This window comes from Carlito syrichta, unplaced genomic scaffold (genome assembly GCF_000164805.1).
Source record: "Carlito syrichta isolate Samal-C Ts95f unplaced genomic scaffold, Tarsius_syrichta-2.0.1 Scaffold287495, whole genome shotgun sequence".
Lineage (NCBI taxonomy): Eukaryota > Metazoa > Chordata > Mammalia > Primates > Tarsiidae > Carlito > Carlito syrichta.
In genome coordinates, this window is record NW_007231591.1 from 67,260 (window position 1) to 88,708 (window position 21,449).

At 32.3% G+C, this 21,449-nt stretch overlaps 1 protein-coding gene across 1 annotated transcript in view; it reads left to right on the forward strand.

Moving 5' to 3' along the window:
* KLHL1 (kelch like family member 1) overlaps positions 1 to 21,449 on the forward strand; it is a gene marked incomplete at its 5' end in the record, with an annotated part of 353,122 nt that overhangs the window by 5,711 nt on the left and 325,962 nt on the right. The window contains one exon of the mRNA XM_008052763.2: positions 9,629 to 9,765. Coding sequence (XP_008050954.2) covers positions 9,629 to 9,765 — 137 coding nt within the window. The remainder of the gene's footprint in view (positions 1 to 9,628; positions 9,766 to 21,449) is intronic.

Below are 21,449 nucleotides of genomic sequence, written 5' to 3' on the forward strand. Positions count from 1 at the left end.
TTAGAAACTAATGTAGATTCTTGAGGAGGAAAATAGCACAAATGAGTCAGTAATAACAATGATAATGATACAGGTTAACACTCACTGTGTTGATTACATACCAGGTTCTGTTTAAAGTTCTTTGCATTTACAAACTCATTTTGTCTCGGAGAAAAAGGCAATTCCTATTTTCCCCATTTTTTTCTCTATTGAATAGAAAATTGAGGCAAGGGGAAGTTTTAAAATGTATTTAAGTTATGCAGTTAATTGGTGGAAATAGAAGTCAGACCCATACAGAAGTATTGCCTTAAACAACCATGATAGACTGCCATAATTTAGAAAGATAGCTTTGAAATATGGTACAGTTTTAGAAAGCATACAAAAAGATAGGTGCAGCAGAAAACTAGTTAATAATCTGGGAAGCTGTTTTAGTTAATCCAGGCATGAAATAGGACTATATGAACATAAAGAAATGAATTGAGCAAGATTTTGAAGAATAGTTTCATAAGTCAGTTTCCCAGTAATAGAGCTTGAACCTGAAATTCAGGTGTGTATGATTTCTTCAAAGAGTATCCTCAGAAGAAAGGGAAGCAGTATAGGGCAGAGGTAGGGGTAAATCAAGGATACAGCCTTGCTTCATCTTTATCTCCCAAGAAGCTCTGGAGCATGATTTCCTGCAGAATTAGTCACACCCTGAGTCAAAGAGGCAGCATTTTATACCCTGATTCTATTAGTCAATGCCATTGGGTCCTCCCACAACTTGAGAACTGGAAGAAGTGTGACAGTAGGAGGATTGAAGTGAAGGAAGCAGGAACTCATGAAAACCCTGGGAATAAGGCAGCTCCTATTGGGCCAAATGAAATTCTTGAAAAAAATAAGCATCTTGCTGCTGTTGGGTGATAACAGCACTGCTACTGGGGACATGACTGTGCCTCATAAAGAGGACAATGACAAGTTCCAGTATAAAAAAGAAAGATGGACTTTGTGTCATATTTTATATAGGCAACAAAGTAGAAAAAAAAAAACATACTGATAACGTCATAATTTCTATTCTGGAAGTTCCGTGTATTGGCAGTGTGCCTATTAGAAACAAGGAAGTACAAATTAAAGAAAATCTCAGTAAGATGACTTTCAGTTTAATTTAGGGATAATACAATGTACTGGGCTATCTTATGAGCAGTTCTACAGGCATTCAAGACACAAAGTTAGATTTAAAACCATCCTAACAATAGCAATTAAGATAATGCTCAAGAATGATTCTGAAACAGCAAATGTTAAGGAAAAATTTAGAGGCCTGAAGAAAACCTATATGGCAAGGAGATAGTTAAAAAGTCAGAGTAGGAAGAAAAGTCAATGAATCAGAGGTAAGCTGAGATAAGAAAGTCTGCTCTGTTTTAACTAAAAAAAATTGACTTGAAGAAAGAATGGGAGGTTAACAATGTCAAACATCATCATAAATTGAAGTGAAACTTAGAAAAAGTTAATAGATTTGGAAGGAAATAAATTTGTAGTGACCTCAATAACAGATTTCCCCGAGTGGTCACATGCATACACTTATTTATCCATTTTTTTAACCTGCTTTTCTTGCATTGATAGAAGCTCAATATGTACATATAAAGGCATTCCTTTCTGCTACGCATTAAATCCTTCTTCTAAAATTTAATTCACATCTTACATGTCACTAAATCTAAATTCAGTATAAACTCTTCTATATTTCTCTTACTGAGTAAGCAGTATTAATATGTTATAGGTGATGGAGAAGATTTTATATTATTATTTAAAATTGAGTAATATAGGTCACATCATATATTGCTTTATAGAGAAATGGCCTTTCTACAAATGCAGACATTTGATATGTAAGATCAAACTGGTTGACTTAATGTTGATATACTTATGCTTAGAAAGATATATATCCCTTGGTTTATTATAGTTTATTTTGTATCATACAATGTTATATTAAGTGCTCTTGATGAAACTGATTATTTGACACTGATTTATCTAATGGGAATGTAATAAATATTTAAATATATCTGCATCTTAATCATTTTGTCAAACTTTGGGAATATAAGGAGTTGACATGTTGGTTACTAACTGCATAAATTAAATGCACAGGGAACTAATCATTTTAAATATTTCTAACATGTTATCATCCCAAGCATTAGTATTAATAAAATATTTAAAACCATGAATTTTATAAAGCATTTCTTATACATATAAATTGTCTATGGAATATTTTCTTCAGGTTAGATTTCACCACATCCTTTTGCTTACATTAATTAAAAGGTAAAATACATAGCAGATAAAACTGCTAAACTGACTTCTGAGTATTATAGACCCTAAATCCATCCAAGTTGTTGTGAAATCAACCGAATACCACTTGCTTTGAGTCATAAACGGAACCTGAACATTAATCATAAAACTGTAAGAAAGGGATTGGCAGTAGTGAGATGCTGCTAGAGGAGGGAAGGGCACATAACACTAATTGGGGTACCCATTCTCAAACCAGGTGAAGTGGGGACCAGAGGGAGGATCAAATTTTACCCATGTGATGACCACTAATCTGCCTAATTTTGAATTGTGCCCCACATCTTTAAAATAAAATAAAATTTTTAAAAAACCACAAAATATACAAATGTAAAAATTTCTTGTGACTAGAAAATTATGAAAGTTTTCAAATAGCAATATCTTGTACTGACTTGTTTTCTTTTCTTTTTGCGTATTTTTGTTTGTTTGTTTGTTTGTTTTGGGTTGGAGTCTCACTCTGTCACCCAGACTGGAGTGCAGTGGTCGCTCCCGGCCACTGCAACCTTGACCTGCTGGGCTCCGGCAATCCTTCCACCTCAGCCGTCCAAGTAGCTGGAATTACAGGCATGTGCTACCACGCCCGGCTGATTTTTTGATTTATTGTAGAGATGAGGTCTCGCAGCCCAGGTGGGTCTCGAACCCGCGGGCTCAGGCAATCCACTCACCTCAGCCTCCCAAAGGCGCGGGATTACAGGCTGAGCCACCGAGCCCGGCTCATATGGTTTTTTCAGAAAAAAAATTACAAAGTTTACTACTGCTTTTTACTTTCAGATGTAAGCGTCACATTTCGTTTTTTGACATATCCCCGTAGGTTTTAAGCATTTTCTTACTTTCTGGAACAAAAAGTATTCCAGGTTCATTTTATGTTTACCTTGCTCCAGTTCAACAGTCTATTCATTTTCCAGGAGCCTTTATTTTTATATTTTTAGTTTTAATTTTTTTTTCTATTTTGAAGATGTGAAGTACAATTCAGGGCTAGGTGTACAAATGTTCGTTATTCAGGTACCCTCATTGATGAAGTGTTCCCCCCTGCCCCTGCCAGTTTTCCACTACTGCCTATCTCACCCTCCCCTCCCCTGGCAGTTTCCAACTACTGCAAATCTCTTTCTTATAGTATTCAAGAACTGCATATGACTGAGAATATGTGGTATGGTACTCAATTCCTTGTTTCTGTGATAGGTCACCCAGTATTATAGACTCTAAGCACATCCAAGTTTCTGTGAAGTTCATGATTTTGTCCTTCTTTGCGGCTGCATAATATTCCTTCGTGCATATATACTGATGTTTTTTATCCCGTCCTCTTTCAATGGACAGCACAGTTGGTTCCATGTTTTTGGTATTGTGAATAATGCTGCGAAAAACATGCATGTGCAAGTATGTTTTTCGGAGAATGATTTTAATTCCTCTGGGTATATTCCCAGTAGGGAGATTGTGGGGTCATATGAAAGGCTGATTTTTAGATCTTTTAGGACTCACCACACTTTTCTACAGAGGTTGTACTAGTTTACACACCCACCAACAGTGTAGAAGTGTTTTCTTTTCTCCTCATCCTCTCCAGCATCTGTTATTATTTGAGTTATTGATAATGCCCATCCTGACTGGAGTTAGGTGGTATCTCAGTGTGGCTTTAATTTGCATTTATTTGATAACTAGTGAAGCTGAGCATTTTGTAAATGTATCTGTTGGCTGCTTGTATGTCTTCTTTTGAGAAGTAGATATGCACACATACACAGTCACACAAATTATAAGTATTTTTTATATTTTTATGTTAAGAAAAAATAATTTATATTAATACCTCCAATATCAACCCTATGTCATAGGAGTCTTTTATAAGTCAACTTTTTCCAAATTTCTATTCATATTGATATTTTGACCTCCTCAATGTAATTACAAATATTATTAATGGCATTTCAAGTGGTCAATCTATTCCAGAAGATTTTCAATTTGCATTGCTCAGATCCATCAGAAGAATCACTATCTATGGTTGCTATAAACTTAAGAAATGCATTTCTTAAATAATAAGATTTACAGTTCAAAATTGCTTCATAGTCTCTAGGCTGCAAAATAGATGTACTAGAAGGCATAAAAACATTCATCTCTTTGTGCATCTCCATCAGAGATCTTGGGTGATTAGCTGCATATTCAATGAGTAGCAACATTAAATATATATAATATACATATATATATATATATATTTTTTTTTTTTTCCTAAACAGTAGGTCTCATTATTGGGCTTAAAATATTCAGTAAACCACGCTACAAACAGATGTACTGTCACTAGGCATTGTGGTCTCATTTATAGAACACAGGCAGAGTAGAGTTAGTATAATTCTTAAGGGCCCTAGGATTTTTGGAGTGGTCAGTGAACATTGGTTTCAACATGAAGTCACCAACTGCATTAACTCCTAGTGAGAGAGTCAGTCCACCCTTTGGTGCTTTGAAGTCAGGCCTTAGCTTCTTCTCTATAGCTATGAAAGTCATAAATGACACCTTTTTCCAGTATAAAGCTGTTTAACCTACTTTAAAAATTTGTGGTTTTGTGTAGACATCTTCATTAAGATCTTAGCTAGATCTCCTGGCTAACTTGCTGCAGCTTCTACATCATCACTTGCAGCTCTATGTTGTACTTTCATGTTTTGAAGACAGCTTCTTTCCTTAAACTTAATGGAATCAACTTCTACCAGCTTCGAACTGTTTTTCTGCAGTTTTCCTCCCTCTTTCAGCTTTCATAGAATCGAAGAGAGTTGGGACCTTGCTCTAGATTAGTCTTTGACTTAAGGCAATATGGTACCTGTTTAGGTCTTCTATCCAGATCACTTATTGTTGGTATAAGGCTGTTCCACTTCCTCAACATTTGTGTGTTCACTGGAGTAGCATTTATAATTTCTTAAATAGCTTTTCCTTGGCATGTACAACTTGTCTAACTGGTGCAAAAAACCTAGTTTTTTAGTTTATTCAGGTTTTGACATGCCTTTCTCCCTAAGCTTATTCATTTCTAGTTTTTGATTTGAAGAGAGACTTGCGACTCTTTCTTTTACTTGGACATTTAGAGGCTATTATAGTCTTATTAATTGGTCTATGATTGTGTTTCAGGGAATAGGAAGGAAGGAGAAGAAGGAGAAAGATGAAGGAATGATGTGTCAGTGGAGCAGTCAAAACACATACAACATATATTGATTAAGTTTACTATCATACCGGCATGGTTCATAGTATCCCCTAAACAATTACAAAGTAACATCAAAAATCAGTAATTACAAATTATTATAAAAGATATAATAACAGTTTCAAAGGTTAAAATTGCTAAAATTATCAAAATGTGACAGAGACATGAGGTAAATACTTGCTGTTATAAAAATGGCACTGATAGATTTGCTTTATGCAGTGTTGCTACAAACATTCAATCTGTAAAAAAAATGCAATATCTGTAAAGCATAAAAAAGTGAAACATAATAAATTGAGGTGTGCCTGTATTTGTATTCATTCACCATCAGTGAATAAGCCTTCCCAATGATTATTGAAAATGTACTAATTTCTTCTATCCTACTTTAAACAAACAAGCAAACAAACAAAATTCTGAATTGCTAACTCAAACAACTGTAAAAAACGCACCTCTTAAATATAGTGCACTTTTTAAATAATTCTTTCTCTTAAAAAATAAAAGTATATTAACAAGTGTCTTATTTACTTTCCAAAACATTTCTGCTTTCACTTAGGATAGTAAAGTATGTGAAAACTTCACTCCCATTAAAAGCAACAGTAAATCAAATAAAGTAATTATATATATACATATATATATATATATATATATATATTTTTTTTTTTTTTTTTAAGTGATAAAGCAGGATTTATTGAGAGACAGAAAACTCCCACAGTGGGAGGGGATCTGAAAGGGTTGTCCTATACTTTTTATTTAAAAATGCAAAAAGAGCTGTGAACATACCAATAACAACCAAAACAAAGCAAAATAAAACAAATAATAATTTCTAAAAAGATCCTCTCCCTTCTTAGCCTCCACTTATTTAGGGGGAGGCAGAGAAGGAACAGTGTCTGTTATACAGTCAAAATGAGTAATATAGGGAAAGAGTAGAAGAATGTAATCCATGGTCAAAAGGAAAATAAGTCAATGGCAACTGACCTGGAGATGATCCAGGTGTTAAAATTACTTAAAAAATAATGAAAGTAACTATGAAAATAATTTAAAATAATTATAGAAAAAGATATAGTAAATAAACTCATGAGGAATATCAAAAGAGTTTTGAGGAAATTTAAGTCACCAGAAATCATCTTAAAAAAAAAAAAAAACACAGAGTAAAAGAAAAATTGACTATAAAGTAAATTATGACTCAATTATCTGAGAAGCTGAGAAGCATTCTCAGGTGTTGAAACCTATATGTAATTTGAGTTCTAGAAAAAGTCAGTGTGAATTAGAAAGCAAACAAAATTAAAATCCTAGCAGTTATTTACAGACAGGTTTTAATGTTTGAATTTAAAAACATCTACCCACTACTCCAGGAATCTTAGAAAATTAGCAGCTGACTAAATATTAAGTAAACCCCACCTGGACATATAGCCAAACAACTAAATCCCTAAGATAAAGAGAAAAAAGGAATACAAACAATTAGAGATAAGGGACATATTACATCAGGAAAAGAAAAGAATGAAGCAAAAGCTCAATAAAAAAAAAGTGTCTAGACAATAATAGGATTGTCTTTCAAGCCCCCAGAGGAAAAAAAATCTCACTCCAGACTTGTATATCAAGTAAAATTAATTTCTATAAGATATTGCACATGCAGCTAAAAATTCATAATTTCATTATGTAAATGAAAACTGTATAATTTCTTTTGCCCTCAAATCTATTCTATAAAATTTCTAAAGATATTGCTTCCAATATGGATACAAGATTAAAGCCCACTTCCTTAGAAATGAATGAAGAACACCAAAAAATGTGAAGTCAGTAAATGTAAATACATTTTGGCCATCACGTTTGTTCTTCCATTAGATTCTTGGCTGAGTAGAAGAGAGTAAATGGAGAGATTATGTTGCAATTTTCTTAAAATGTCCACAAAGTAGTGTAATTTTATTTGTTGGTAGACTGCTGTTAGTTAAAATGATTTCTACACAAGGTCATCAAATGTCCATGTAGGGTCTCAATTTTGTGTGCAATGTTAGATAGATCATGAGCTAACATCTATCTTTACATTTTTAATTGATCAAGTTATTTTAACAAAAAGGAAATTATGCAACAGAGAATATGTTTATTATTCTAAACATCTAACATAATTAAAAGCTGGCCCTTTACAGAAAATACATTTCTGATTTTTGCTCTAGAGCAGCTACTTTACACACACACACACACACACACACACACACACACACGATGTTGGAATGTTAATAAGTGAGATGTAATAAACGCAAGATTAATAAAAATGTACAGAGAAAAATAAAAACCTATGCATCAGCAGAATGATATATTCTTGAAAAATGTAAAATGCACATGTTGATGTAAGAAGAAAAAGAGCACAGAAATAAACCTTGTGTCTCATTAAATAATGAAAATAGTATTGAGAGACCTGCAATTCCAGAAATAGCCAAACCTAGATGGTTTTCAGGTAAGTTTTAGAACATCTTCAAGAAAAAATAATAGTTTTTTTTCTAAAATTTGTTATTCAAAAAGCAAGAGAGTTGTAACTCCCAGTTCATTTTATGAGGCTAGTGTAATCTTGATTAAAACCCAGATAAGGAAAATTCAATAAAGAAAAATTATAGATTTATTACTTTTATTATACTTGAGAAAAATTTTAAAGTAAATTTTAATATTAAAAATTCATAAAATTATGAAATTTAATACCATTAGATTATAAAAGCTTTTTGGAAAGCTAGAAATTTAAGGGGTCTTCTAAACTTAAAAGCTTGCATACCAAATACATTCAGCAAGCATCATACGAAAGGAGAAACTAGATGTATTCCTTTTCATGTAGAGAAAAACATAAATTTGTTTTCTGTGACCAGCTACTATTTAACACAGAATTGGAAGTGGTAGATGAGACTGAAAACAAAGGGGAAAAAAGAAATTATAGAGAATGAAAAGAAACATATTACAAAAAACATTATTTGCAGATAATATAGTCTTCTATCAAAATGAAAAAAAAAGGAAACATAAAAATAGTTTTAAAAAAGAGTAAAAAAACAAGTAAAATAATCTATCAGAAAGCAACAGATCAATATTTCCAATTAGTAAATTCTCATTAAAAAATGGAATTTAAAAATAATACCAGTCAGGCTTGGTGGCTCAGCCTGTAATCCCACCACTTTGGGAGACCAAGGCGAGTGGATTGCCTGGGACCATGGGTTCGAGTCCAGCCCGGGCAACTAGGCGAGACCTCTTTCTACAATAAATCAAAAATTAGACAGGCGTGGTAGCGCGTTCCTGTAGTTATGACTACTTGGAAGGCTGAGGTGGAAGAATTGCTGGAGCTCAAGCAGGTCAACGCTGGGGTGGCTGTGATTGCGCCACGGCACTTCAGCCTGGGTGACAGTGAGACTCCAAGTCAAAAAAATAATAATAATACCTTACCAAATGCCAACAAAACTGTAAATTTTATGTCAACCTAGATTATATAAAGCAATTTTAAGAAAAACTTTAAAATTTGAAAAAAAGCCGACAAGATATCATGAATATATGGATAAATGTTTTTTATTTTTGGATAGATATTTTATATTTATGTGGAAAACATTCCAACACTCCTCAAATAAAATAAGTATCTTAAATTGAAATCCCATAGTAATTATTTGAAAAACCTCACAAAATTATTTAAAAATTCAAAGTTCAAAACTCCACTTATTAAAGAATCAAACTTTATTAATAGTTAAATTTAGAAAGGAAAGGATTTACTTTATTGATTGCTAAAAAAATATTTTATTGGCACAAGAACAAACAAATAGGCAAAAAAAAGACAGAAATTTCAGAGACAGAACAATATACCTTCAGTACTCCATAATCGTGATAGAAATGACTCCATAATTCAATTTGTCAAATCAGGTTAAAAGTGGGTCAGTAAAAAGGGAAAAAATAAAATTTGATTCTTATTTTGAAAGATTAAAGTTGTAAATGTGAGAGAAAAATAATCTTAAAAATGATAAAAGAAATTGTAGGAAAATGTTCTGTGACTAAAAAGTGGGACAGGATTTCTTGAATCAGTTTTTGAAAGTACAATTCGTAAGGCAGTAAACAAATAAATGTGTTGATTGATTGATTTTGTGTTCTGCCTTTTTGCATTCTGGTTAACATTTAAGTGTTTTTATGCTTTACATTCATGGCCTAAATTAGATCCTATGATTCTTTCAGGCTCGTTCTGAGTTCAGTCTCCGACTATTTTGCGGCCATGTTTACCAGTGATGTTTGTGAAGCCAAGCAAGAGGAAATCAAGATGGAAGGCATAGACCCCAATGCCCTCTGGGACCTTGTACAATTTGCATACACAGGTACAGTACAAGAATTATGACATCACACTGATGTCATGAATTTTAGCTCTGTTTTTTAAGTACAGGGTAAGTACAGGATGAGTAAATCTTAAAAAAAAACCTTAGCCTGTATTTTTGTTTTTTCAATTGAAGACTATTTAATAGATAAAAGTCAGACTAACTTTTTATTTTTCACTGGAATCACAAATGCATATATGCATACATGTGCATTATTTTCATCCACAAAGAGATATATATTTAAACCAGATTAAATAAGTAAATAAATAGTTAATGGAATGAACTTGAGAGAGGAACAGGAAGAATACTAGGATACTAATTATTAAATAGTAATTTGTTTATTACTGTACTTGCTAGGAATAGGAAAATGATTCTAATAGTATTTCTTTTAGAAATTATGAGTTCAAAATTTTTTTTCCTTGTAGTGTGCTATTTCAATGTTTAAACTTTCACAAAACATTTAATTTGACTTCACAAACTTAGATGGAAACACAATAAAGATACTTGGAGTTGTGAAAATAATTATTTTCAAGCTTTTATTTCTGATCTACTGTGTTGATATTTTCTATTGGTCTTTGTACAGTGTTATTTTTAGTGCATTAAAATAATTTTGCTATATTAGTAAACATTTGTTTAATGTTTCTCAATGTGCAACTATTAACTGTATATCTGGATGTTAAAGTAATAAGTAAGCCATATATTTGCCCTCCAGAAGCTCACAGATCAAGTGAAAAGTTAGATAAGGGAATCAATATTGCATAATACAAACGTTAAAAGACAAAAGGCAGAAAACTTGTTGTTTAAGTCATTATCGAGACACGTTTATTTAAAATGTTTTAATAACTCTTCAAGATTAGAAAGGAAACATAATAAAATCTTGTGCAAGAAACGAAGGCAGATTTATGAATTGATGGTTTGTTTGATGTAATATTTCTTAGAAATGTTCTATCTTTCATTTCTCTTGAATTATTAACTCTGGTGTTATAAGAGAAGAGAAAAATCAGGCAAGGGCCAGAATGTCAAAGCAGCAGGACCCTAGTTTAAAGGGTTATATTTTTGCAAAATTTGTGGTATCAGGAAAAACAAGAAATGGCATCATGAAGATCAGCCATTGAAGCCAAAAGGCCCTGGAACTAAAGGGAATCTGTCCTTTTTGATTTGTCATGGAGAGACATTTGCTAATACTAAGTACATGAAGCTTCTTGGACAAGAAAAGTGTGCATGATCTAGGTACTGAATTTCAGTGCAGTAATGTTAAGGGAAGACACATTTTTCTGGCCTCAATGATTTCTGAATAATATTTTAACAAAACAAAATTTGTACTAGATGAAGTTAAACAGGTAAGCAAGACTTTATTTAAGGCTAATGCAATAGGGGAGAAAGACCAGGACACAGTCTGAACTTAACTCTGCTGAAACAAAGGGTAGGATAATTTTTTAAGTGCTAGAGTGAAAGGAAACATAGGCCATCTGTGTTTGCTAACTGGTTCTACTAAGGGAAAAATAAACTTTTCCATCTTTTTGATGTGTCAGTTTTACAACTTGATACAAGTGTCCACATAAGTTAGGCTTTTACCATCCTACAGAAAATGAGAGATAGGAGAGCTCTCTCTCTTGATGTTTACATTTCAAAGATATATCTTTTGGGATTAGAGAAGTGGATTGTAAAACTGACAAGAGACTTTCAAAAAGACTTATATTTCGAAGAGATAGAGAAAAATATTTACAATTCCATGTTTTCTAAAGTGAATACTCTAAGAAAAGAGATGTCAGGCCTAGAGTCAGGAAAAAGTCTGTCCAAAGTTTAGTCAAACTGAGGGAAATATTAAGGCTATCTTGGTCAATTTCAATTTGCATACAGACTGAAATAGTCATATGAAGGAGCATTTGCTTCTGAGCCAAGAAGTAGCAAACATAATCACTTTATTGTTCCCTGGAAGGAGAAGAATCATGAAGCTAACATTTTAGGAATCCTTCCAGGAACAAAAAGACATAGATCTAACGCTTTCAGGCTCCATGGATTGGCAGCCTTGCATTTCCTATGTGTAGAACTAGGTCAAAAAAAACTCAGCATCCTGCTGTACAAAGTTGGAAGGTGTTTCAAGGCTCCCTGCTGAATATAATGACCCAGATTTGGCTCTGCTTAGTAGTGGGCAGACATGAAACAAATCTACCTCTCAACTTCCACCACCAATTTGGTCTTTGCTCCAATATCTATATGTCCCTGGTGGTTAATAAATTTTCAATTGCGAGTTTACAGAAATGTGTCAGAGAAAGAAAAATAATTAGTGTGGCAATACTTGAGAAATTGTAGGTATGATCTAAAATACGTATCTTTTTTTGCTATATTCAATGTAATGAAATATTGTTATATATAATATAATAATAGAAGAGATCAAGTGAGCATTTGTTCAGAAAGAGAAAAATAGGAGGTATTTATACCTGTGTCTATCTAGCTAACTTAATCTCTTAGACTTTTCTTTAAAGAAGGCTAAAAATAAATGTATACCAGAAGGAGAAAGAAAATGAATGAGCAGGGATATATGTAAAAGATCAGTCAATTGATTTTTTCTTTAATTTTAAGGTTTCTGAGGCTCTGGAGAAACAAAAGAGGATCAATTATGACAAAAACTGATAGTTAACTATTAGTTGTAGGAGTAATGTGTTTAATAAAGATAGGTCAAAATGCCTTAAGGAGATTTAAACAGATAAGATTTTTCATGAATTCTGAACAATCTGTAGGATTTGAAAGAGCCATGTATACCTAATTCTATTTCATTAACTTAGACGAAATTAAGGAAAAGAATAAATGAGTAGTAGCTTGGAAGGAATGTTTGACTATGATAAGCTTTAATGATTATAGTTTAATAATCTTTGATTTGAAGAAAGAACAATCATCTTTGAAATAATTTTATATAGTAAAAAATTGCTCATAGTAAGATATGAGAAACACGTTATTTAACTCCTTTTTATTCCAAGTCCAGCAAAGTAGATGGGAAGTAATGAAATCAGGAACTTTGGAGTCTCAATATAAACTAAAACAAATATTTAGACTTTTTTTTTCTGGTAAATGGGAAAGATAACCTTGGTACTAAGGGGAGAGACCAGTGGTGATAGCTCAAAAGAATAAAAAAAATTTTTTTTAAGAAAAAAACATATGCTAATGAATAGGTTAGTAGCAATAAGTAAAACAGAGTAGGGTTGAAAGAATTAAAGAAAATATTCTTGTAAGTATTTAGGATAATATAATAATAATAATAAAAATAAAATTAATAATAATAATAATAAAATTAATAATAATAATAAAAACTATAATGACCACAGAAGACCACATAATGGAGTGTTAAAATTAGCTTCTTTTCTTAAAATAAAAGCCACCATAAGATCAATTTTTTAACTTATTGTAGTAGCTCAGAAATGGAAAGAAAATTTACAATGGTATTCGTAATAGATGTATATCTAATATGAGTTTCATGTCACTTTTCTAAATTCTTAGTTAATAGTTTAAGCAATTCTGTTTTTGTCTTTTAAACTTTCATTTTCATTTATTTATTTATTTACTTACTTACTTATTTACGGCAGGGTCTCACTCTGTTGTCCAGGCTGGAATGTAGCGGCAGGAACATCGCTCACCACAGTCTCAAGCTCCAGGGCTCAAGTGATCTTTTCAATTCAGCTTCCTGAGTAGCTGGGACTATAAGGACACACCATTATACCTGCCTAATTTTTTAATTTTTTTTTGGTAGAGACAAGCTCTTGCTCTGTTATCCAGGTTGATCTCGATCTCCTGAGCTCAGGGAATTCTCCAACCTCAGTCTCCCAAAGTTCTGGGTTTTTAAGCATGACCTAATCTGCCCAGCTCCTACTGGGTTTTCTTTGTAGTTTTCTACCAGAAAATCTGCTTGTGATCTTCGCCATTTGTAGAGAGCAAAGGCCCATTTTAGCAACAGTGTGTAATATAAAGTAGTGTCCTTTTATAACTGGTCTCTTAACTTTTAAGTGAAAAACTTAGTTGCAATCCTGAGTGTATATCAGTAATTGTAAAAAAGTATATTGGTTTTTCAAGATAATTGTATGTCAGTTTTTCAAACCATAATTCTCTAAACAATATTTGATCACTTATTGCATAAATGGGGTCACACTATGTATTAGGAGAAGATAAGATATAAATTATATACAGATGCTCTTTAATTTACAATACATTTATTTGTATGTAGCCCCATTTTGAGTTAAGGGGCACAGTGACCATCTGATCTGAAACCTTCTTCATAAAAAAATGGTAGAATACAGATTACAATGTCATAAACTAAACAAATTTGATAATGCTTAGAATTATTGGAGCAGAACATAATCAAAAAGGTCTTTAGTTTCAAAAGTAGGAAAATCTATGTATCACTATCTACTTGGCATTCTTAGATATGTAATGACAAGTGGACTTAAAAACAGCTTTTAAAACAGATTCCTAAACACAACAGAGCCTCTGTTCTGTAGTCTTACTCAACTGAAATGTATTATTTATTTATTAGTCGTCTGTAAAGTCAGAGTTGTTCTGGGGTTACTCTGTGAATCAACCTAAACAGCATGAAGTGAGAGAAAAAAAGAATAATGAAGATTCACAGTTTCTTATTACTCTATGCTCAAAACACTTAGAAAGTTAGAGATGTATAGAACTTTAGATATTCTATCCTAAATGTTATTGATTTTACAGATGAATATTTTTCTATGCTAGGCATGGGCAAACCAGCATAACCAAAATATGTTCTGAGAATTACATATTTCAAATAAGCATTGATAAAATCATCTTGAGATAAATCACATAGGTCTTAGTCTGTTTCAAATTAATACGAGGATGCAGATATATGCTCAAGGCCTCTGAAGGTTTTAATGTACCCCAGTCAGTGAGATAAAGTAGCCTGATATAACTCAGTAGTTAGTGTTGACTCTGTTATTGGAAAGGAATGTCAGAACACAAATTGAAGTGTGTTTTCTCTTCACATTGCTCCCCTTTTGTAGAATATGAGTTATGACAAGAGTTAATTGGACTCATAACTGTACTTCTCCCAAAATAGTTTGAGTAGCTTAAATTGACGCCCACATTACTATATAGTGGGTTCAGTGCAGACTTGGCTCATAGTTTCTCCTAATCTAATGCTGGTTCCCTGCAGGTAGCAATGGTGCCTGATAACTAAGCACATTATTGCTTAATGGTCCTTGTCTCATGAATGCACTGAGTCACTCTCAAATTGTATTGCATGCCTACTATGTGTTATGCTTTATGATGAGCTATGAAAAACAATATGCTGAATTAACACATTCCCTAACTTTAAAAGACGTTCGAATTTAGCAATTAAAATAACTATATTTTGTTATTTTCTTTTGGCATAAACGTACTTTCAATATACACAGCCTAGTATTTCCTCACCTGGAAATGGAGCAAAACAAATTTTGAGAGCTACTATATTGATTTTGCATGCATCTGCACACAGAGGATTTCAGTCCTAGCCAAAAATTGATGATCACATTTTGAAAATAAAATATATATAATATATTTGAAAAGGATGCACTGAGGTTCACCATATTTTAAAGTTGCTTTAGACTGATAGAAATTTTCTCTTCATTTATCTCTTACATAGTCCCTGCTATCCTGACATACTTGAAATATACTGTGTTCACTGATGTGTAAGAAAATAGAGGTCTAACAAATATGGGAGATAGAATTGCACTACTAACAAAGTGCCAGGTCCTGTAGGGAACTGATAAGAACAAGGTTTAAATAAAGTAAGCTGTCCATCTAGTAGTGGTATTAAGAAAAAGGATAGAAAATTAAACTGCCAAATGGCAGACCTTTAATCATACTGAAGAGTTAACTTCCTTGCTAAAAAAAAAGGTTTGTTTGCCACTGAAGTTAATTAAAGTCTTTGCACATGCAAGGAAATGTTAAGATAGCTTCTGCTTACTGCCAAACCTTTGAATGAAATAAATATACACACCACAAATAGGCACTGAGATGTTTAATGTCCTGCTTTACTATTACAAAGTGTATATAAATATATACAGCCTGGACTTTGGCATCTAAACTCTCTTCCAGATTTTTATTGTAATGAAAAGTAAATTATTGTTTCATTTTTATGACTGACTTAATTCAGGTGGCATGAATTATGCAAGCACATTAGTAGAATATTAGTTTTAGACTTAGGGCTTTTACTTGATGGAAAATTCTATTTTCAGTTTAAGAAGTAAAGCCTTCAAAGACTCCTTTTATGTATTATTATTACTAATTATTTTAAAATATCAATTTAAGCAATTTTCACAGGATGTTTAAGCAACCTCTATATGCATAAGTAAAAAAGTAAAAATAAGAAAAATAAGATAAATAGAATTAGTTGTATAACACCATGGTATCCCTACCTTTCCATCATTTTAGCATGAAACCTCGTCTGCATTTGTGTGTTTTTGTAAAATGTGTTTATGTGTAAAACATTGAATACTATCTTATAATAATCATTTGGAAAATAATATTATACCAAAATAGATTAAATATATATATTTGATAATATTGTACATCTTTTTGTTGTTGTTTATTGGACAGTATTTTGGTTTTGTGCTGTGAGATTTAATAGGCGAACTGCAAAAGAAATAACTGTATAGTAGGGTTTATATATGTACCGCAACATAACTCACAATTACTTTCAGAGTTTCTAAGTAAAAACAATCTCTAGGTGTCATAAGCAACCTTGCTTCCTTAAAGATCTGTTTGGATTTTATCTTACTGCTGCTCTCAGTCTTAAAAATGTTTACGCTTTCCTCTACTTTGGTTGCTAGAAGCCAGTAACTGAATCATATTCCACTCTACCAATTGTTCAGGGTACATGCTATATATTTCTCAACATTAATCAGAAAGTTGGATATATTTTCTTACAATTTTTATACCTTTAATTCCAAAACATGTGCATACTTTATTATTTTGTGATTGTGAGGCAGTAGAGTGCAGTGTGTAAAATTTAATACCTGATATCTGGAATTTATTTTGGCCTTCACCCAAATTAATATTCAACTACTACTCATTGTGATATGGGCAGCCCAGTGTTCATTCTGATTGTTGAACATTTAGTCTAATTGTCACCCGTTTCTTGCTTCTTATTAATACTTTTAATATCCCTTGGACTTTCCCATTTCACAGTTATGAATCTTGGTCAAATTAATTAGCCTTAATGAAGTCTTAAGATTTCTCAACTATAAAAAAGGAAAGTTAATATTATTTAAGTGAAAAGATTGTGTTTAAAAAAATTACTTAAGCTGGTTTAGCATAATATTTAGTATATAGTAAGCACTCAATTATAATGATTTTTCGTCATATGTATTTTTAAGTTTCTTCAAATCTTGTGCAAAACCTTTCATAAAAATGAAGATAAATCCTGAGAACTGGGAAGAGAATAATCAGTTTGTTCATCAAACATCTATTAATTCTGAGTACAATTTATTATATGTTTCAGTATTGTAATACTATTTTAATACATTTTTTTTGAGTTTAAGTCTCACTCCGTGTGGCACGCTCACAGCCACCCCAGCGTCAAGCTGCTGGACTCTGGCGATTCTTCCGCCTCAGCCTTCCAAGTAGTACAGTACCATGCCTGGCTAATTTTTTGATTTATTGTTGAGACAAGGCCTCACCATGTTGCCCAGGCTGGCCTCAAACCCGGGGACTCAGGTAGTTCACCCGCCTCGGCCTCCCAAAGTGCTGAGATTACAGGTTTGAGCCACTATGCTTGGCCAATAATACTTTTAATGCATATGTATGATTTGATATGCATGTATAGTGGTGCATTTTTTAAAACTACTAATTTGCAATTTTGTTTTCTTATAGATTATGTTTATTATTTATAATATTTTGTTTTAATTGATTAATACAACAGCATTTTGAGACAGGCAGATAGTCAATTTACTGTCAGATACATGGCACCCTAACATAAGGTCAACAAAATTATAGGATGTGAAAATGTGGTCTAATTTTCTCATGGCCATATCAACATTTTTTCCTACTAAATCTAGGTTAGTCAACATTCTTTCTGTTTGCTTAATATTAGAGACCACACTGATCATATGTATTTATGTCATTGCCATATTAAGTGAAAAACATGACCTTCCATTGACCTATTACCAACTGGCACCATATATAATTTTTTTTTCTTACACTTAATTTCCTTGTACATGGCATTATGAGTCATTTGGAGGAAGTCTACAGATGACACTTCAATGTAGAATTATTTGTGATTGATCATAGCTCTACTTAAAGTGTCATCTTCAGGCTTGGAAATTCATCATTTCATAACTTGATAATTTAAAGTGTGATTTTGTGTCGCATTTATCTGATGAAGAATTATTTTAAAATTATACATGTTCAATATTTAGCATTTTCAAGATTTTTTAACACACCTCTTAGCTACACCTCACAATATTCAACTTTATCTTACAATTGAAGAAACTAAAGTACCAACTTCATAAATGTTTCTAAATAATGCATATTTTTGAAAATGCCATTTTAATTTCATTTTGACTTTTAAAAATATTTCTACTTAAAATTTGATAGAGATAATACTATTTGTGGATAGTATGAACAAAAAGCAACTGAAACAAGCAAACAAAAACCTGCGGAACAACTTCTATTATTGTACTCTTTCTAAGACTTCTATAAATTACCATTTTTGTCACCTTTACTGAAGAATTTACTTCCCCCGCATGTGTGGAAAATTTATAATGAGAACACAGACAGAAAAAATATTCTAGCCGAATGGCACTTATGAGTTTGATGTATTTGTCTGACCCGTTTTTTCTTCTTCTCTAAAGAGATATTTAAGAGTGGTGAAAGGAAAGGATAATGCAGAATAAAAAATTCATATAGAAATTCTGAAGACTGGTAATGGAATTTTAATATTATCAGAAGAATTGTAAAAAAAATATTTTGCATTTTGTCTAATATATACATTTTCAGTTTTTACAGATCCATGCCCGATAAATGTCAATAATACTTTGAAATATATGTCAACATTTATTTCCACGTGTTTTCCTTGACTATGTAGTTCACTTTTTGACTAATTTTGGATTAATGGGAAAATTTGGCTTATCCAAAAAATGATGAAATAGGAAATTTTCATAATTTTTTGACAAATTATTATTTTATTTGCCCAATTAAGTTACAACATATTTAGGACTTTGTATGCAAATGTCCTTGCTTACATTTACTTACTTTGCATTTTTCACATTGTTAAATGATTCAAAATAAAATATATAAGTGAGGAAAAATAAAGTACAAGTAATATATAACTCAGTATGCAAGGACAGTGTTTTGGGAAGGACTTTCACACTTACTAGAAATCTTGTATCTGTATGCACCCTCAGCAACACTTTGTAACTATTGAACTTACTGCTCATTGGGACTAAGAAATGTTGATTATACATATGGATGGTTAGATGTGAATATTTTATGCAAAATATGAATGTTTGTAGTCAGAAAATAAAAGTGGTCTTTGAAAATGACCAAAATGATAGCAGAAAGGGCAGAAGATAACACATTAAGAATATTTTAGCTAAGATAGAGCCCCAAATAAAATCATCTGTTAAACAAACAAACAAAATACCTCCCAACATAAAAACTCCAAGGTAGAGAGAAAGTAGATAATGGTGGCTTCATAGACATGTAGGATATTAGAACTCTCAATCAAATTGTCATATGTAAGCTATCAAAATTGCCAACATTTTTCTTTCCATATAACAGCTACTCAAGTTCTTACATAAAATACTTAGCACCTCAAGGTGGAAGAGCTTTGCAGATAACTTCAATTTAACCTGGTTGTATGGGAACATATTCTTACTGTTGCTAAAGTTTGGTCAGCAGAAGTTGTATTCTCTTATACTTATTCATTTATACCTCACTTCTATTTTCTTGATTGAAGGAGAATATAGATTTTAAAAATTAAAAACTACTCAAATAAACCACCAGGTTATTACTCCAGTCTCTGTTTTGTTCCTAAGTATTCATGATGTATAACATTCTGAAATTCAAATAAAAAGACATAGTGAAGACATTCAAATCCATATCTACAACATACATGGCATAGTTTTTACCATCTTAAAATTCTCCTTTTCTTCATTGAAATGACATAACTATTTTTTTAGCTTCTCAGATAAGAAGGCAAAAAAAAAAAGCATAATCAGTTGTATTATAAAATAAAATATTTTACTCACAATAAACACAAGTGTACTGATTCTGAAATCTGAGGGGAAGATTTCCTTTGAGTAGTCAACAAATTTTGAAGTAGACATATAACATTATACAAGGTACTTCACAAATCTCATTATTTACCCAAAAGTGGATGTAATAATGAGTTTCAGAACTGTTGCTTCTATTGAATGATTCAAGTTCAAATTATGTTGTCTAGGTACAAGCCACTAACGATTTTATGCACTAAACAACAGAATATTTAAATCATATTCAATTGATTTCAAGATGCAATTAATTTAAGGTGAATGGAATTATCTATGCTGAACTTAACACTACATGTCCTTCATAAAATTATCCCAAACTAGTTGAAGTACTGGCCAAAAGCCAAATAAACATTTGTGGTAAGTCTGGTACACAGATTGACAAATTATGTTACTTAAACTAGAGGTTTGAGTAACTTCTTTTACTATGAGTTAGCCTTCTTTATTTTCATTGTTCTTACAACCAATATTTCCTTGAGTGTTGCATTACAAGTTGTTTTAGGCTAAACTCCATAGAAAATCGTGAGAGTGAAAAAAATCTATAAAGTTGATTAAGGACAAAGTTATGGACCATAATATACTGAGGATAAGGCATATTCTCTATTTTTAAAATTGAAGGAGTTGCTGTGCATGGACATAGGTCAAGGGCATATTTGCACAATCAAGAGTTTTTCTCAGAAAACAATTTATTCTATTCAAATGATGGATACATAATTAAAGAAGATTTAAAGAATTTTAAGTAAATTAGAGCTAATGAGATGTTTAATTCTGACTTGACTGCCAGAATTTTCAAAGGTGAATTTTCTGTCACAGCAAATTTTTGACTAATGTTCGCATAACTTTTTCTTATGTTTCAAACAATGAGTCCTTGAACTCTGAGATATATTTAGTGCTCACAAACATAAACCATGCTTTTCTTGTAGCTGAGAGGCATATACAGCACTGTTATAGATTATTGAATACTAGGATTATGGAATTTCATGAATACAGCTTGTGTTATTTTCTAAAACTAGTTTACTATAACTTTTAGAAGGCAACAAAGATTTTTTTTGTGACAAGAAAGAGAGGAGACCAGGGTACCAATAATGTGACTCATATTGGCAATAAGAAATAACTTGATGGCAGCACAACTCTCAATTGCAGTAAAATTGAATTTCTTTTGATAACTTAAAAATATGTGTAAGCAAGCCGGGCTCAGTGGCTCAGCCTGTAATCCCGCGCCTTTGGGAGGCTGAGGTGAGTGGATTGCCTGAGCCCACGGGTTCGAGACCCGCTTGGGCAACTTGGCAAGACCTCATCTCTACAATAAATCAAAAAATTAGCCAGGTGTGGTAGCGCGAGGCTGTAGTTCCAGCTACTTGGAAGGCTGAGGCGGAAGGATCGCCAGAGCCCAGCAGATCGAGGCTGCGGTGGCTGGGAGCGGGCACT